Genomic DNA, 17,269 nt, shown 5'->3' with positions numbered 1-17,269 from the left:
GCAAGGGGGTGGGGTGGGTAACAGTTCAATCACAGATTTGCGTATGTCCTGTTCTCATACTCAGCCTTCCTGTCTGGAGTGCTGTGCAAGGAGTGCTGCACTTCAGGCTGGCTATACTGCATGGTGATGGGGTTTCATTCTCCTTTCACTCCTGCACTTTTTGATTTTCATTAAGGGACTGCTGCAAGACTTCATGCAGCATGTCTTCTTTGCTTTTACGTGGCCTCTTCCTAATTCGTTGGAGTCTTTTGGCCGGTGATAACACAGACGGCTGAGATCTCAAGGTTGCATCTGTAAAGGCAAAATGCAACACCTAACAGAGGCAGCATTGTTCACACCAGACAGAGCAATGATTCACCCATACTTAAAGACGAACACAGTCTAACAATAGCATAATTTGCCCTTCCCAAAGCAAGCTCACATAACCCACAGGAGCCCCAAACTGGTGAGTAAGCACAGGGTCGAGGGGAACTGATTCTTTCACAGCCGTACTGTCCTCTGCAGTTCTGTGCCTGGGGACAGCCAACAGCTGCAGGGGGCCCCATACTGAACACTGTCCCCACATTTTCCACAGGAGTTCATCCTGGAAGATATCTCGCTGCTGAGAGTTACCTCGGAAGCAAGGGAGGGTCTTCTACTACAATGCGGCTTCTGCCCTGGCCAATACGCAGCTTGCCTGTGTGCAGCAATGGTCCCCCCGCCTCTCACGGCACAGTGGCATGGACTTGTTAGCCTGACTGGGACGAAGAGCACAGTAGCGCTTCCAAGGAACCTGCGCAAGTGCATTGCACAGGTTCTGGATGAGACCTCTGTAGAGATCACTGAAGTCGATTACTGCGATGTGAGAGAGCACATCAACGCCCTATTCTGCATCTCGGCATGCATGCAGCCCTAACCCTCCTCGCCCCAAAAGCCCGCACCGAATAGCTTCCTTCCCAAAATAAAAGCCATTTACCGCGCACCTCCTCTGGTGTTTGTCCTTCCCCAAGCACCAGCCGCTGCGACTGGCTACCTTCCTCCTGGCTTGAGAACAGCTCCTGGCTGCATGCATCTAGGGATGCCGGGGTGTCTTCCTCCTCCTCAGCACCCTCGCTCCCACTTTCCTCCTCCTGCCTTGTTGAACTGGGCTCTGAAATGTCCATTGTGGTACTCTTTCATTCATGCATCATCACATCAATGCGGTACCCAGACCTCAGTGTGCTAGTCGAAACACCTGGCCATCATGAGTAGACTTGTAAAAACTCCAGCCTGAGACTCTGCTCTGTCCGAGACCCTGCTCTGTCCTCCCTTCCTATGTTCATCCCCCACTATTTTCCTCCTATCTTATCTCTCTCAGCTTTTCACACAATCATTAAACCTACCGTACCACACAGTACCAGCACAATGAGATGAGACTGCTCATCCAGCACTGACAAGCCTGAGAAAAACCTGTAAGGAGATTGATCTGACCAGACAAGACAGATGACATCCCAGACCAGGAAAGTGAGCCTGAGTCCACAGGAACAACTGTTCTAGTGCCGGGTCAGAGTGCCATGCCTGACCAGGTGGTTGGTATCCTGACATAATCAATAAAACCCATATTTCCCTCATCTTTATTATCCTCTCTCTTTTTCCTCCTTGTATCTGTTTTGTCAAAGGCAGAGAAGATGACTGACATTCACACCTCAGAAGTGAACAACAAACTAATCCTTTCTTCCCCACCAAGAAGGACTGCCTGACAAAATGAGATCCAAATTGATACTTTTTCAGAGAGAGATGCGGACTTAAACAGGTTTTGATTTAGTTTGTTCTGCATAAGCATTCAATTTCAATTCCAAAATATCTATGACTTTTTCTGATTATTCTTCTCTTACATATCCTGATCAATAAACTTCCGAACTTTGGCATGAATTTTCTAGTGTGCTTGCCATGGTACTAAGCAGACTGAGGCCTCAGTACTGAAAACCCCGAACCACATTTAACTGTTTGGTATTATACACGGTGACAGGGTCATGTTAACATCTTGACTCTCTGGGCACATATATTCCATCAAAATTAATACAAAACAGTCTCTTCAACAGTCTACCTTTTTATTCTCTTGAGTTGAAGCCAACAGGACCCACACTATCTGGCTACCAAATCAGTTAGCAGAATAGCCCTACATCTGCATGCAGTATCTTAGAACCTGACATCCTGCCACGCTCAGCTCGGACCTCAATTTTCTTAAGGACTCCAGCTAGCAGGATGTCATGAACCACAGGTCTCGGAACCTGGGTCTGCTGGGTTCATGGGAGTGGCCACGCTCCAACTCGCCACCTGGCAGACGGCTGACAATTGCTTACCTGGGACCCATGATGCTCAGCCCCAATTTGACGCTCCACCCATGAGGTCCTATTGGTGAGTGCTGGCTGACCTACTTAAGCCAGCAGCAGGAACAGAAAGTGTCCGAACAACAGGGTTCCACCATGTTCTAGACTGTGCTCTTTGTGCTTCCTGCTCCCCGAGCTTGATTTCCTGGCATCCTGACCTAGCATGACTCCTTGCATCCGACTTATGGTTCTGATCTTCATTTTGTCTCCTGTCTCTTACCCCCTGGTACCTCAACCCAGCCTGACTCTGGTTCCTGACTCGTGGTTCAGATCTCCAGTTTGTTTCCTGCTCCCTTTCCCCCGGTATCCTGAGCCAGCCGATACTTGACTCCCATCTCATGACTGCAGACTCTGGCTCTGAATACTAGGTCTGGTTGCCCATGATTCAGCCAAGACAAAGGGGCAGAGAAAGAAAGTTATGTGGCTAGACCTAACTACCAAAAGTGAAAGAATGCCCATTTCTCTGCTATGGTGATGCAGAGCTAGAGAAAATCACCTATTTAATAGGTAGGCAACCAGGTCTATATGTGGCGTTTTCCCTCATTTACAAATAAAGAAGAATGCTAACTAGTGCAACTCTCATTCTTTCTCACTAGATGTAGTCCAGCTCAGCCAGTCTGAATACATACAATGAAGGAGCAGTAGTCACTAAAGACAGTCTTCAGCCCTGAGTGAAGGAAAGGATGATGATGTTGAAAACAGTGACAATGAGGGGAAAAGGAGGGAGAATTTCAGAAGAATGAAGAGATCAGTTTGGAACATTTTAAGCTTAAACTGATGGCAAGTCATCCAGGTGGAGGTGTCAAAGAGACAGTCTGAGATGAAAGATGAAATGGAAAAATATAGATCAGGAATGTAAAAGTTGATATGTGAGTTGTCAATATAGTGATGATAGCTGAGTTTGTATAAGTGGTAAGACCCACCAAAAAGAGAGACGAGGATAGGACTTAGAACATAACCCTAAGGAACACGATCCTCAGAATGGCAGAAAGAAGGATGGGGACTCGCCAAATGTGCAAAAGGACGAACCAGAGAGGTAAGAGGAAAACCAGTGAAGACAGTATTGTAAAACCCAAGGGAGGGTAGGCCTTTGTGAATAAAGCTATGATCAGCAAGATGAAAACACAGAGAAGTCAAAGGATGAAGATGTAGTAGAGGCCCTGAGATTTGGCCAAGAAGAGATCATTAGTGATCCTGAGGAGAGCAGTTTTAGATGAGTGGAAAGGGTGGAAGCTAGATTGGTGGGAGAGGAGGAGGATGATGTAGGAGGGGAACTTGAGGCAATGGTTAATTTAGCTATCCACATTTGAAAATATTACCCGAGGTTTTCAGAAATACACTGCTCTTTTTGGATAATGTCCCTTTCGACTCTTTGACCTCCCTGGCACAAAGCCAACAGATCAGTGTATCCAAGCAGCGTACATCATAACGGACAGTTACAGTGACACAAAACTTTTTTTTTTAAATCTTATTTAGGTGGCAAAGTCAAGCACTTGAAAGTCAGGAGAAACCTGAATTACAGTACCAGTGTAACCTTAATTCTGCCTACTTCTGCATATTCATCATGATATAGCCTTTAATTACATGATCACATACTGTTTTTTCCATAGGCTCCATGCCTCATTCAGTGCACAGGATAGATGCACAAAGGGACAGAATTGCAGTTAAATAGACATCCACAAAAGTGGCATTTCCTAACTTTTGAATTTTTCATTTTGCATGCTAAACAACTTTTTGAAAGCTAAACAACTTTCTTTTAACACAGTTTACACCCACACCCACACCGTATCTATGGGCTTTGAATGGCAGAACCACTAATATGCTATGAAGTATAACAATACTGTGTTTAAAGAAAGAAACAACAAAACAATTGTAAAAGTGAGAAAACTAAAATCATATTCAAAATTACACAAGACAAAAAATAATTTATATAAAAGATTTAAAAGACTGCAACATCGGAGAATAGAATGCTACAAACTAAGTATGCAGCTCCTCCCTACCCCTAAATTGTTATTGATCAAATCTAGAAAAACTACAAAATGAACAACTTTCAAGGTTTCAAACTGATATACTATAAAACAATGATGCCAAAAGAAAAACAGTAAGAATAGGAGATGGAGAGATACAAGTAATTGGGAACTGTACCTGACTAACTCTGTTGACTTCCACTTCCTCCTCTTCAGCTTCCTCTCCAAATGAAAGCAAATTAAAATTTCTTTAAAAAACAAAACAAAAAATACATTTTGATGCAGTGACATTTTGAATATGCAAACAATAAATATGAAATTTCAAAATTCCAATAAATAAAATGCCAGTTATTTACTGGATGTTATCTCATTTAAACCATTAGCTACGTGTTTGCTACTTCACCTCCATTAAACAAAGGTATTTTTAATTGCTTATAACTTTGCCAGACTTCAACTTTTTGGGCCAAAATTTTGCATTCCATTCTGCCTCAAGCTGATTTTCTTTTTTTTTTTTTGGGGGGGGGGGGGGGGGGGAAGAAGGCGGGAGGAGTAGTTGGGTGTCAATTTCAGCTAAAATCATCCAGACATTTCCAAGAAAGAGAATAGGGAAATAAGCATTGTTTTGCTCATGTTACAAAAATTCTTACAACTATTTTATTGAGAGGCTCACGCACTTCTTGCTTTAAAGAAGGAGCTAAATATCTAACAGGGGGTTGGTTGTCCTAGTGTCAAGAGCGAAATTCACCCAAATTTGGCCAAGTTATATGCTTCTGAAAAGATTGTAGTTTGCACAATTGCTCCTCCTGGCTCCAAGAGGCCAATGTGGTGCAAGGCACAGGAACGGAGAGCAGGGAGACTGCTTATACCTAGGCATCTAGGAGGAGAAGCCAACTGATAAAAATGGGATAAGGAAAAGGGGGGGGGGGGAAAGAGACAGTTACTCACCCTGAGCAGTAACTGGAGTTCTTCAAGATGTGTCCCCCTATGGGTGCTCTGCTTCAGATGCGCATGCACTCTCTGGGCCTTTCATCAGATTTTCTCGATAGCAGTGCCTGTTTGGCCCGCATATGTGCCCTACTATGTGGGTGAACTTCCCCCTCAGTTCCTTCTTTACCACAAAGTCCTACCAGGGAGAAGGCAGGCAGGTAGTGGAGCACCCATAGGGACACACATCTTGAAGAACCCCAGTTACTGCACAAGGTGAGAAACCCCTCCTTCTTCTTCAAGTAACGTCCCTATGTGTTCTTCACTTCAGGTGACTCCTGAGCAGTATCGCCAGAGAAAGGAAGGATCTTCAGAGCAGAATCCAATACTGAAGACAAAACTGGACTGCCAACTGCCACATCTGATCTAGAGGCATGAACCAAAGTATGTACTGAAATCCAGGTTTCAGCTCTGCAAATGTCAGCAACTGGAACATCCTTTAGTAATGCCATAGACATAGATTGCAACATTGTAGAATGGGCTGGCAACTTAGAATGTTGGCAGAGTCATAACATGAAATAATACACCCAGAGATCCATCACGAGAGACTTTGGGTGGAGCCTGTGGATCCTTTAGATCTGTCCACAATCAAAACAGTCTTGGAGACTTTCAAAATGGTTGGTCCTGTCTAGATAGAAGGCTAATGCCCTTCTGGCATCCAAGGTATGGAAAGCAGCTTTCTGTCTGGAGTGATGTGATTTTGCAGGCAATGGTAAATGAATGGTCTGATTAAGATGAAATTCAGAGGACATTTAGAGTAGAAACTTGGGATGTGACCGTAACGAAACCTGTTTCTTGAAGAACACTGCGGGGCAGGGCAGGGGAGGGGAGATCTGCCATTGAAACCCTCAATTCTCCCACTTTCTGGGCAGAAGTGATGGTAACCAAGAAAGCTGTTTTCATGGGCAAGTGGAATTGCGAATATGTAGCTCAAAGGGGTCTGTCATAAGGCAATTAAGAACACATTCAAGTCCCATACCGGGGTAGGTTCCTTAACCCATAGATAACTATTCAAATCTTTAAGAAATCTTGAAGTTGTGGTGAAAAATCGTCCACAGACTAATGAAAGGCTGTTACTGCTGCCAAGTGAACCTTGACAGAACTCATAACAATACCTGATCTTTTTAATTCTAACAGATAATCCAGGGTGGTGGAAAGAAAAGCATGGTCAATGGTCACTTGCCAACAGATACACCATAGGTTAAATTTCTTCCATTTCTGAAGGTAAGTACTTCTCATAGATGTTTTTCTGCTATTTAAAAACCTGTTGTACCTCTTAAGTGGGAAGTCTCTATCCCGAGAACCATCTAGGAGCCTTGCTTGAGGTCAGAAAACTTCCAAATTGGTGTGAAGTGGCTGTCGAGGGGCACCCTGAGACAACAGGTGGCAAGCAACTGGAAATCTCAGCAGTGGATGAGAAGTGAAGTGAACTGAATCAGGTAAGAGTACCAACCTGCCTTGGCCAAGTCAGTGCAATCAAAATGACCTAGTCCTTGTCCTGCTTGACCTTTTTGAGAACTTTCAAGATCAATGGCATTGGTTGGCAAGCATAAAGAAGACTCCTGGCCCATGGAATAAGAAAGTCATTTCCCAGTGACTGAGACACGACTCTCTCCCCCCTTCCCCCACAGAGCAAAACTTCCTGCACTTTGCATTGGCAGCAGTGGCAAAAAGATCCACTTCTGGAAATCCCTAGGTTAGAAATATGCTGTGGAGCATTTGTGAATCCATCTTCCAGTCATAACTCTGAGAGAAGTTTCTGTGAAGGTGATCAGCTGTGATGTTCTGTATACCTGAGAGGTAAGAGGCTGAGAAGCTATCAGGTTCGTTACATGCTAATTTCAGAACTTTGTCTCCTTGGCACAGAGTTGGGGGGACCATGGTCCCTTATGTTGATTGATGTAAAACATGCAGGACACAATGTCTGTCATGATCTTGACTAATTTGGCTTTGTTCGGTGAAAGAAAATGGGAGCAAGCATTCCTGACTGCCCTCAACTCCTGAATGTTGATATGCAGGAGACTCTCATAGGAAGACCATTTGCCCTGGATGACGTGTGGACCAAGATCCACTCCCCATCCCAACAGGGATCTGTCTGAAGTGATAATGGTGGTCAGAGGAGGTTGAAAGAAGAGAACTCCCCACACAGACTTTGGAGGAGTTCTTCCACCAATTGAGCAAGTCCAGAATCCAAAGGGGAAGAGAGACCTATTTGTGAAGTCTGTGCTTGTTTGGTATGTAGACTGTCTTGAGCCACCCCTGAAATACTGAAGATGCAATCTGACATGTTGGGTCATGCAGACACACACCCCCAAATGGCCCAACTGCTGAAGACAATTCGCTGCTGAAGTCTGAGGGCTTACTTGACTCTTTGTACTAAGATTCTGTAGATTCGCAAACCTGTCGAGGCTCCTATAAATTCTATCCATTGAACCAAGATCAAAACAGACTTTTCATGGTTAATCTGGAGGTCTCAGGTATGAAACAAAGACCTCATCATTTGTACTGCCAATGGACTACACGATAGGATCAGCCCCTGACTAGCTAATCATTGAGAAAAAGGAAGACAGTTATGCCTACACAATGTAGATGGGTGGCTTGGACTGCCTTGACCTTTGAGAATATGCTTGTGACAGACGAGAGGCCAAAAGGGAGCAGTTGGTATTGAAAGTAGTCGTGGTTGAGGTTGACTATAAACCAAAGAAACTTCTTGTGAGAGGGGTGAATTTCAATGTGGAAATAAGTGTCTTGAAGGTAAAGAGTCACAAACCAATCCCTGAAATCTAGAGGGGGAATAATAGCTGTCAGGATCACCATCCTGAATTTACGTTATTTCATGCAGTTGTTGAGACATCTGACATCTAATATTGGTCTCCATCCTCCATTCTTTTTGGGGACCAGAAAATACTTGGAACAGAACCTTTCCTCCCCGTGCTGAACTGGAAGTGGTTCTATAACCCCTAAGCATAGGACAGAGACAACCTCCTGACTCAGCAACTAATTGTGAGATGGGTCTCTGAAAAGAGACAGGAAAAGGGGATGGGAGGTGAAATGGATTGGAATAACCAAGATGGTACAATCCCCAACCCCCCTGTGTTGGATGTTGTTGTGTCCTATGCAGATCCAAACTACGAAAAGGGGGGTATCCAAAGTGGGGAAGGAAGATGGGACATTGCGGAGATAGATTTATTTGGAGCAGGTGGTTCAGACTCTTGACGAGGCCATCAAAGCTAATGTTTGGATGTCGCAGATGGCTAAAATGAAGAGGAGGTAGTAGCAGGCTTTTTCTTGGAATATCTCAGCATCTTGGTCAGAGCATTAATTGATCTACAGAAAGCAGAGAAGTGAATTGAGCAAGATCTTTGTGATGTCTGGAACCTGCTAAATTTTTTTTATTTGCAAGATATATTCCAAGGGATCTAAGTGTGGCCACTGAGTCCTTCAAAGTGTGAAGGCAATCATCAGTGACTCCAAAAAACAATGTGTGACCATCAAAAGGGAAGTCCTCTACAGTGCTCTGTAACTCCCTAGGAAAGCCTGACAACTGCAGCCAAGAAGCTCAGCCCATAACAATCACAACAGAAATGGACCAGGCTGTTGTATCAACTGCACCTATGAAGGCTTGCAGCAACGTCTTTGGCAGAAGCTGACCCTCATGTATGATAGCCTTAAAATTGCTTGTGGTGCTCTTCTTGCAAATGGTCAATAAAAGTGTTAAACTTGTTAGAATTCAAATAGTCATATTCTGACATGAGCGCTTGATGGTTTGCTATTCTGGACTGTAGCACTGTGGAGGAATAACTCCTGCAACCGAATAGATCTAGTCACTTCTGGTCCTTGTTATAGGGAGTATATTTTGTATTGTGTTGTCTACCACATACATTCATTGCATCCATGACCAGTGAATTTGGTGTTGGATGTGAGAATAAGAACTCTGAATCCTTGGTTGGCACACAGTATTTCTTGTTGGCACTTTTACAAGTGTGTGTGTGTGAGGGGGGGGGGGGGGCGGCATAGCTGGAGTCTGCCAGATTGTCTTGGCAAGCTCTAGTAAAGCTTCATTAATAGGGAGTGCCACATGAGAAGCTGGTGTGTGTAAAATGTCCAGTTTATGATGGGAGTCCTGGGCTTCCTCAAGCAGGATTTGAAAAGTATCTGCGATATACTTCATCAGCTTCTGGAAATCTCTAAACTCATCTGCCAAGGACTGTGGTAGACACATTACTACCTCATCTGGCAATAATGAAGAGATACACATATGAGGTGTAATACCTTTGTGAGCTCTTGCTTCTTTTTCCTCAAACGTCTCCTCTCCGGGTTCTGGCTGGAGAGGAGGAAGTGAAGGCACAAGACAGTGTATGTCTATGTTTCCTGAGAGGACTCAGTGCCCTTAAAAACTGTTGTCAATACAGGGCCCAGGGATCCTAGTGAGATCACTGAACGGGAGCACAGGGCATGAGAGGAGGCATCCATGGTTTATCACCCCAGGTTGTCAAAGGTCAGTGTTGCCTATCCTCCCCTTTTTCTGTATGTGAAGGAGAATAATGACTCAGAGGAGACAGGAGATCTGTAAAGAGAGATCTGTGAGTCGGAGGAGTCATCCTCAACATAGTAATCCTGAACATAGTCCAGGGGAAGTGATAATTGTTCAATCTGGGTGGTCAAAGTTGGAGAAACAAGAGAAGAAGTGTTGAGACTGTAACCTAGTAGACTTTGGTACCAAGAGATGTGCGGTCCTGGTAAGTAATAAAGGTGCTGGCTCCTTCAATACCAGGAGGACTCTTGAGTATTGAAATTCCTGCTATAGCAGGGGAAAATAAGCGGGAGCCATGCAGAGTCCTGTGGAAGTCAGCCTTGGTAGGTACATTGGTAATATGAGTTGGTGCAGCCAACTGAGATAGGTACATTGGTAATATGAGTTGGTGCAGCCAGTCCTGTGTGCACAGAACAAGAATGTCCTGACTCAGAGGCAAAAGGTCTGAGGCACTGGGATAGGTACAGAAGGATCTGATGACATCAACCTCTTTAAAGTGGAATGTCCACTAAAATGGGCATAGTCACTGGAAGTAGAAGAGGTATTCACTATTGTGCCTTTCTTAGCAATATCATGGCTCTTCGAAGCAGGTTCCTTCTTTGTGGTTCCAGAAGTACTTGGCGCCTCAGTAACGCTCCCTTTGCGGCCTGAGGTCCCCAGTGACCAAGACTTCCTGGAAGGAGATCTAGCGCTCCTGCCAATGTGTGTGGACTTAAGAGTGTGGGACTTTTGGTACTGCTGTGACAAGTGACAATGCTGGATCTCCCACTGCTGTGACAAGTGACAATGCTGAGGCTCACAGTAACCAGAATCCAGAGGTAGACAGGGGACCCCACCATATCCCAGAAACAAAAACCAAGTCCAAAATAATCCCTCAAATGGGGAACAACAACAACATGTCTAAACTAAACTAAGCATACTCGGTTAGCTCAGTATACAAAGTGAAACTAAGACGGCATGCTAAACGCTTCATCTCAGGATGAAGACAGTTGAGAATGAATTGAAGGCGATTTTTCCCTGCAGCCCAATATAACCTCACTACAAGGCACAGCGACATGCAGGGTGCATGAGCAGGCCAAAAGGGGACTTCTACCACAAATCTCTGATCATAGGGTCGGGGGAGCATGAGCACCTGAAGTGGAGCACCCATCAGGATGCTACTCGAAGAAGAACAAAGGGATTACAGGAGTCAGAAGGGAAGACAGGTGACAGGAGCAAGCAGGTTGGGGGGATGAGGGGAACTAGTCAGGGAAATGGTTTGGATCTGAGGGAGAGGCAAGCAGGTGCTGGGATCAGAACACTGGATAGGAGGACCAAGACAGGCCACTGACAACAGCAAAAGGAATCTAACACCACTACACCACACTCCCCTCCAGAACCTAGAACTGAATCCAAACTAGGAGTCCTGAACTTCTACATTTCTCTGTCTGCAAATAGATGTGAAACTCAATGTCAAATTGTGTGCGCGCACGTGATCCACACAGAGGATAACAGGCATCTACTACTACCAGTTACTCAGGTGGTAGGGATTTGTGCTGGGATCTAACTGAATCTTGCTGATGACCCAATACACATAATAGTTCCACATGACAGAATTTGTTTTTTCATGTTGCTGTCTTTTTTAAAAAACAAACAAATGAGGAATTTACTAAAAAAACACTTGTTACAAGATTGTTAAGGTTGCAAAGCACTTGTAAGTTAGAAAATACCACAATTAAAGTTGCCCATGCAAACTTAATTTGCCCCCTTATGTATGTATAATCATACAATTTTTAATTACATAATCACATGCTTTTTTTCCCTAAGACCCCTACCTCATTTATTGAAGGGCTAGCTAGTTATTCAATATTTCTTTTTATGCTCCTCATTCAAAATACGTGGCCACAAACCTTTTTAATACCCACCATCCAAACCCTGCACTGAATACAAAACTATTAATTTTCTCTTTGATGTTGCTATGGGACTCTCACTGTAGTATCTTAGTGCTTCACAATATTAATGAATTTATCAATACAACAACTCTGTGAGATTAAGTGATGCTATTAGCCCATTTTACAGTTGAGGAACCAAGGCACAAAGATATTAAGGCTAAAACTGTCAAAAAATGTCCACTAATTTTGGGTGCTAAACTTGAGACACTGAAGGACTGATCTTTCCAGAGTACCTAGCATTTTTATAGCACTTTATACATTCAAAACACATCTCCCAGACTTCCGTTGAAGTTGTAAGCACTCTACACTTCTGTAAATTTGACAACAAATGTCTCCCACTTGACATCCAGAAAAGAAGAAACACATAATTAGTGGCCAATTGTGAATATTTTAGTTTAAATGACTTTCCCAACATCACAAAGGAACTCTGTGGCAGAGGCAGGGATAAAATCCAATTCTCCAGAATGGAATTCTATTTCCTTGACCGTAAGACCATTTTTCTTGCAATCCCTTGCCTTATTAACTATATACTTTCCAATTCTTGCACCAAATAAGGAGTCCTACAGAAAACTTTGTCAATCACAAGAGTATTGATTCATTCTGAGAACACCATCAGTCCGATGCACAGAATGAGGTGACGGTGCCTTGGACAAAGTAGTATATAATCATGAAATCAGAGACTGTATAACCATCCACACATACAAAGGGCACATATTAAGGTTGCACATGCACCCTTTATTCTGGCATTTCTTAATTTATGACTGCTTCACTTTGCAACCTTACTGTTCTTTAAACAGTTTTTTAAAATTGTAATTTGGCACATATAATGCTGAAATCTTATACCTGCAACTGTATGTAAACAATCTTTTTACCAACTATAATATTCAGCATTAAGAAATAAAGGAAAAGGGACAAATTGCTTAAACTATGAAAACAGTTTTTATGCCCTCCCATCTTGGAAAAAAAATCAGGTACCACATTTATTTTACAAGGTACTATAAAGACATTAGCATATCATAGAACAAGACTGAAATAATTTTACAATTAGAGCTGTAAAAAATTAAAGAAAGGCCCACTTATGAGGTATAATTACTTTGTGCCTTTGGATTTTGACTTTTTTACTTCTTCCCCTGGTTTGTCCTTTTTCAGCTTTTTATTTGTTCTTGGAATGATGTCATCAAAAGGATTAAACAAAACCTAAGGAAAAAGTTAAATATTTTATAATATTTAATATTTTATTTAATAAGCATTTTGCTGTAATTTAGAATACTTACATGTTTAAAAAAAAGAATTTTCAAAATAGTGAATTTTTTAAAAAAAAGTCTTTTTTCAACAATAATACATAACCCACTCAGATAAATTAATGCCAGTACATCCTACTAGAATAGAATTGTTTGAAGACAAAGAAAAAGTAGAATATTTGAATTAACCGCATACATACCTCACTACTTTTTATTTTGTGTGGATTGAGTGGTCTTTCTTCTTTGTCAATTTCTACTTCAGTCAGTCGTAACATATTGTATATGGTATCCCCAGTGATCTAAGAAATTCACATAAGTTTTTTAAAGTTAGTTATTTCAAAGCCTATCAATTTTCAGACTGCTTGTTAATTATTCTGCAAAATTTAAGGGAATTGTTATGTAAATAATTTTGAATATATGAAAGAGGAATATTTACATTACATTACCTATGGCTACAAATATTTTAAATGCAACAAGACTCTGCTCTTTAGCAACCCGATTCTGCGTTAAAGAACTATTCAGGTGCCACAGAAGTTAGTGAAGGGAGTTCTGAATTGAAAATAAAACTAACAAAAAATTCTGTAGAATACAGAGCTAACCTACTTGACAATTTCCACATTTCCTTGAAACCATCATCATTTTATTGCTTTCATTTGCTTGGGTTGTTCTTGAATAATGATATTAGAATTGCATTTCTAAATTAACATTTTATAAACAGTAGAAAAAACAGTCTATATGCAACAATCAGGGTACTTTTAATTTTATTAGATTACTCTGAAAAAATGTATTGTAAAGGTTCAATTTAGTAGAAAACCACGGAAAATTAACTACTAAGGAAAACTACCAATTGAGATCAAGGTCAGGCATGGAAGACAGACAAAAACTAAGATGTTTTTAAATACTAAAATAACTTTGAAAGTAGCAAAATGCATTTGAGCTGTGTGAAGATAATAAGAAAACATTCTCTGAATTAGAAGTACATTTAATTGCATCTGTCAAAACCATGATTCAATTCATAACTCAATAGCGAACCTTTCCAAAAATGGTGTGCTTGTTGTTAAGTTCATCTGCACGGCCCAGTGTAAAGAAAAACTGACTGCCATTATCATGAGCTCCAGCATTTGCCATAGCAACCAGTCCTCTTCGATTAAAACGCAATCGTGAGTGGAATTCATCCTTCAAAATAAAAAGGAAGATTGTTTAGTATGCAATTTTAATTTTGCACTTGTTTAACCAGTAAACAACCACCCTAACATACATAAGGCAGAATTTCTTGTGTTTGAAAAATTTTACAGTATTCTACCAAAACATCAAAAACTACTCCCAGATTAACAATGCAAACAAATACATGATTTTTTTAAAAAAAAGTGCAAGCTTAAGAGCTTCTTGTTAATCAGGCTAAGAAATGGAAAAATATTTGTCAACTTCAAAGCAATAATATAGATGTGATTTGAAAAAAAAAAAAGAAACCTAGTATTTAAACATAATCTCTATTAAGAAAAAAAAAAAAAGACTAAAACCTGCATTTTTCTTGTGACATCAAAACTATCATATATTTAACCTAACAAAATGTTGTATTTCAGAACAAATCCAGTTTCCATTCAAATCAATGGGAGCTCTGCAACAGATTTTAATAGCACCAGTATTTCATCCTTATTATGGGCCCACTTCTTATTTGCTGGGCACGACACAATACTTCCAAGGCAAGGTACTACTCTGAATGAGTAAAGGAGGCAGAATCAGCATTTATGTAAAGACAGGAAATTAAAAGGTTTCAGAGTAGCAACCGTTGTAGTCTGTATCCGCAAAAAGAAAAGGAGTACTTGTGGCACCCTAGAGACTAACAAATTTATTTGAGCATAAGCTTTCGTGAGCTACAGCTCAGCATCTGATGAAATGAGCTGTAGCTCACAAAAGCTTATGCTCAAATAAATTTGTTAGTCTCTAAGGTGCCACAAGTACTCCTTTTCTTTTTGCGGAAATTAAAAGTTGCCCATGCAAAATTAATCTTCCCTCCAATGCATACACATGATGATAATCTTCAAATATGAGATCATATACAATTTCCTCCCCATGCCCCCACTTCTCCCAACTGTCTCTCCTTGTTCTTTTAGCCAGCCCAACAGGTTAGCAATAGCACAGTACACAGCCAATCGATATTCCATTATGGGAAGTACTAACTTTACAGAACCAGGGCGGCCCCGACTATACACAAAGAGCACAGAAAATGTAAAGATGGTGCAAAAATAGGTGCTTGTGATTTACGTAAGTGCACACAGAACTATCAGGACAAAAAAGAAAAACTAAGCACACACAAGCAGGCAAACTTCCCCAATATTAAGAATAGTCTGAAGGAAGAAAACCCTATATTTAAAGCCTTCCGTGACAACTCCTTCTCAGGTCATTTCTTGTGAGAGAAATCATCTTGGGTCCTCAAAATTATAGAGAGAATGAAATATTAGACTCAAATAAACAATCCTGGTAGAAGGAAAATGAGACCACTCCTCCCCCTCTCACATTTCAACACGGGCTCTGCACAAGCTAGGGGCCCACCCACACATGACTCAGTGCATGATCATGATTTAAGTGGGCTCCTGTTAACTTTACAGATGCACCTTAAGACCAAGGTTAGGGCAGGGGTATGAAGCTGCTGTTTTTTGTGACCAAGTCTTATAAGGCTGAACTGGGTGACAGGAATGGATCTGCGTCCAACTACGGGGGGTGGCAGAAGCATAGGAACCCTGGAAAGGGGCTATTTTTCTTCTGTTTGCATGATCATGTAGAGGGCTTCACTTGTGGACTGGGAAGCCGTGGCTCAAAAGTCCCCAAAGTCCTGGGATGGCCTTGCTGGGCAGCCCGCGGGCCTGGCATCTGAGTTACAATCCAGCGTTGCCCAGTTCTCCCTGGGTTTTCTCAGCCATATAGGAGGAGGGGAAGGTAGGGGATCCGGGCTCTCCCTCTCAACCAGGTCTAGTCCTGGGCCCAAAGGGGAAGGTGCAAGGATGTCTAAGACTCCTCTTGCCGATACACCAGACCAGCTTCCCCTGGGCTACTTCCTACCTTCCCACTCTTCAGTTTGGGACATGGTAACAGCACTCTGCCCCTCCCTAGCAAAGTGTTTCCAATCAGCCTCAACAACCTAAATGGTCAAATGGGTACTTCCCAGCTCACTTCTCAATGTCCAGTTATTCTCCCTTCTCAGGGAGCAGGGGAGGGAAAAGGGTCAAGCCCCTGGCTTCCCATTTGGGTCTTACCCACAGTCCAGACATTTCTCCTTTGGACCACTCTGTCCCAGAGGCTGGAAACTGGCTTCCTGCCTCCAGACAGCCTTGCCTTCAATCTCCCTCCACAGCTGCTTGACTGTCAGAGTCCCCTTTTAAGTAGGTTCTCTATCTGGAGCATGCTCTGCAGCTGCAGAGGGGCAGAGTCCTCTTGGCCAGGACTGGTCCCTCACTTCCTTAGCCTTTGTGTGGGGTCTGTAAACCCCATCAAAGACCAGAATGGAAAGAAATCACTACCACCTGGAGATCAACAATGCATCCACACTATTGGAAGAACTACCACAGAGGCATCTCAGTAACAATATCCTGCTCAGCCCTGATTCCATATGGTAGCCCTTGTTGGATGCAAAGCTTGAAACTCACTTTATGCAACTGAATCATTTCCAAAAAATACTATATGCAGAGTTAGCATGCAAAAAATTAACAAAAAAGTTGCACGCTAATGTTAACTTGAAAAAAAAAAATGGTCTGGCCGACCGATCATATGTGTTCCCTGTTTAGTAGTATAAATCTATTTGTTCATGTAATCCAGAAGAGAAACTGTCTCCTTTGAAGCCTGAGGTTAGAAAAGAACCAGAAGCCTAGGTTGATAAGAGCAATGCAGGTTTACACATAGTATACAGAGCCTTGCCTATAAACATTCCCTGTGATAAAATAATTGAACATATAGCATTAACCACTTCAGTGTTGTCTAACAGATCACAAAATCATAGAACAAAACCTCTCTCTCATATCTAGTTCACCCTCTGTTTCAATGCAATGCTTAAGTGAGAGACAAACAGAAGAACACGTACAAAGGGGAAGTCTGTTTTTAAAGGTACCTTCTAACATATGAAGAATATAAATATTAAGAGACTGGGTGTAAAATTTTAGAAATACTCTAAACTACTCTGAAGAGTTACACATGCCCAACTTGGTCCAGTCTCAGTGTGGGGGCAATGGACTAGAAGACCTTCCAAGCCTACATTCCTATGATTTCTAAC

General features: G+C 42.1%; 1 protein-coding gene across 4 annotated transcripts in view; it reads right to left on the bottom strand.

Annotated features, from left to right (window-relative positions):
* Positions 1-17,269, bottom strand: part of CWC27 (CWC27 spliceosome associated cyclophilin) — a 229,388-nt gene that overhangs the window by 194,912 nt on the left and 17,207 nt on the right. For all 4 annotated transcript variants that reach the window (XM_073344054.1, XM_073344053.1, XM_073344051.1 and 1 more), the window contains 4 exons: positions 14,038-14,181; positions 13,206-13,304; positions 12,858-12,961; positions 4,494-4,563 (listed from right to left, as the gene is read on the bottom strand). In XM_073344054.1, the coding sequence (XP_073200155.1) occupies positions 4,494-4,563; positions 12,858-12,961; positions 13,206-13,304; positions 14,038-14,181 (417 nt within the window). The remainder of the gene's footprint in view (positions 1-4,493; positions 4,564-12,857; positions 12,962-13,205; positions 13,305-14,037; positions 14,182-17,269) is intronic.

This window comes from Lepidochelys kempii, chromosome 5 (genome assembly GCF_965140265.1).
Source record: "Lepidochelys kempii isolate rLepKem1 chromosome 5, rLepKem1.hap2, whole genome shotgun sequence".
Taxonomy (NCBI): Eukaryota; Metazoa; Chordata; order Testudines; family Cheloniidae; genus Lepidochelys; species Lepidochelys kempii.
This window is presented reverse-complemented; position numbering and strand designations above follow the sequence as displayed.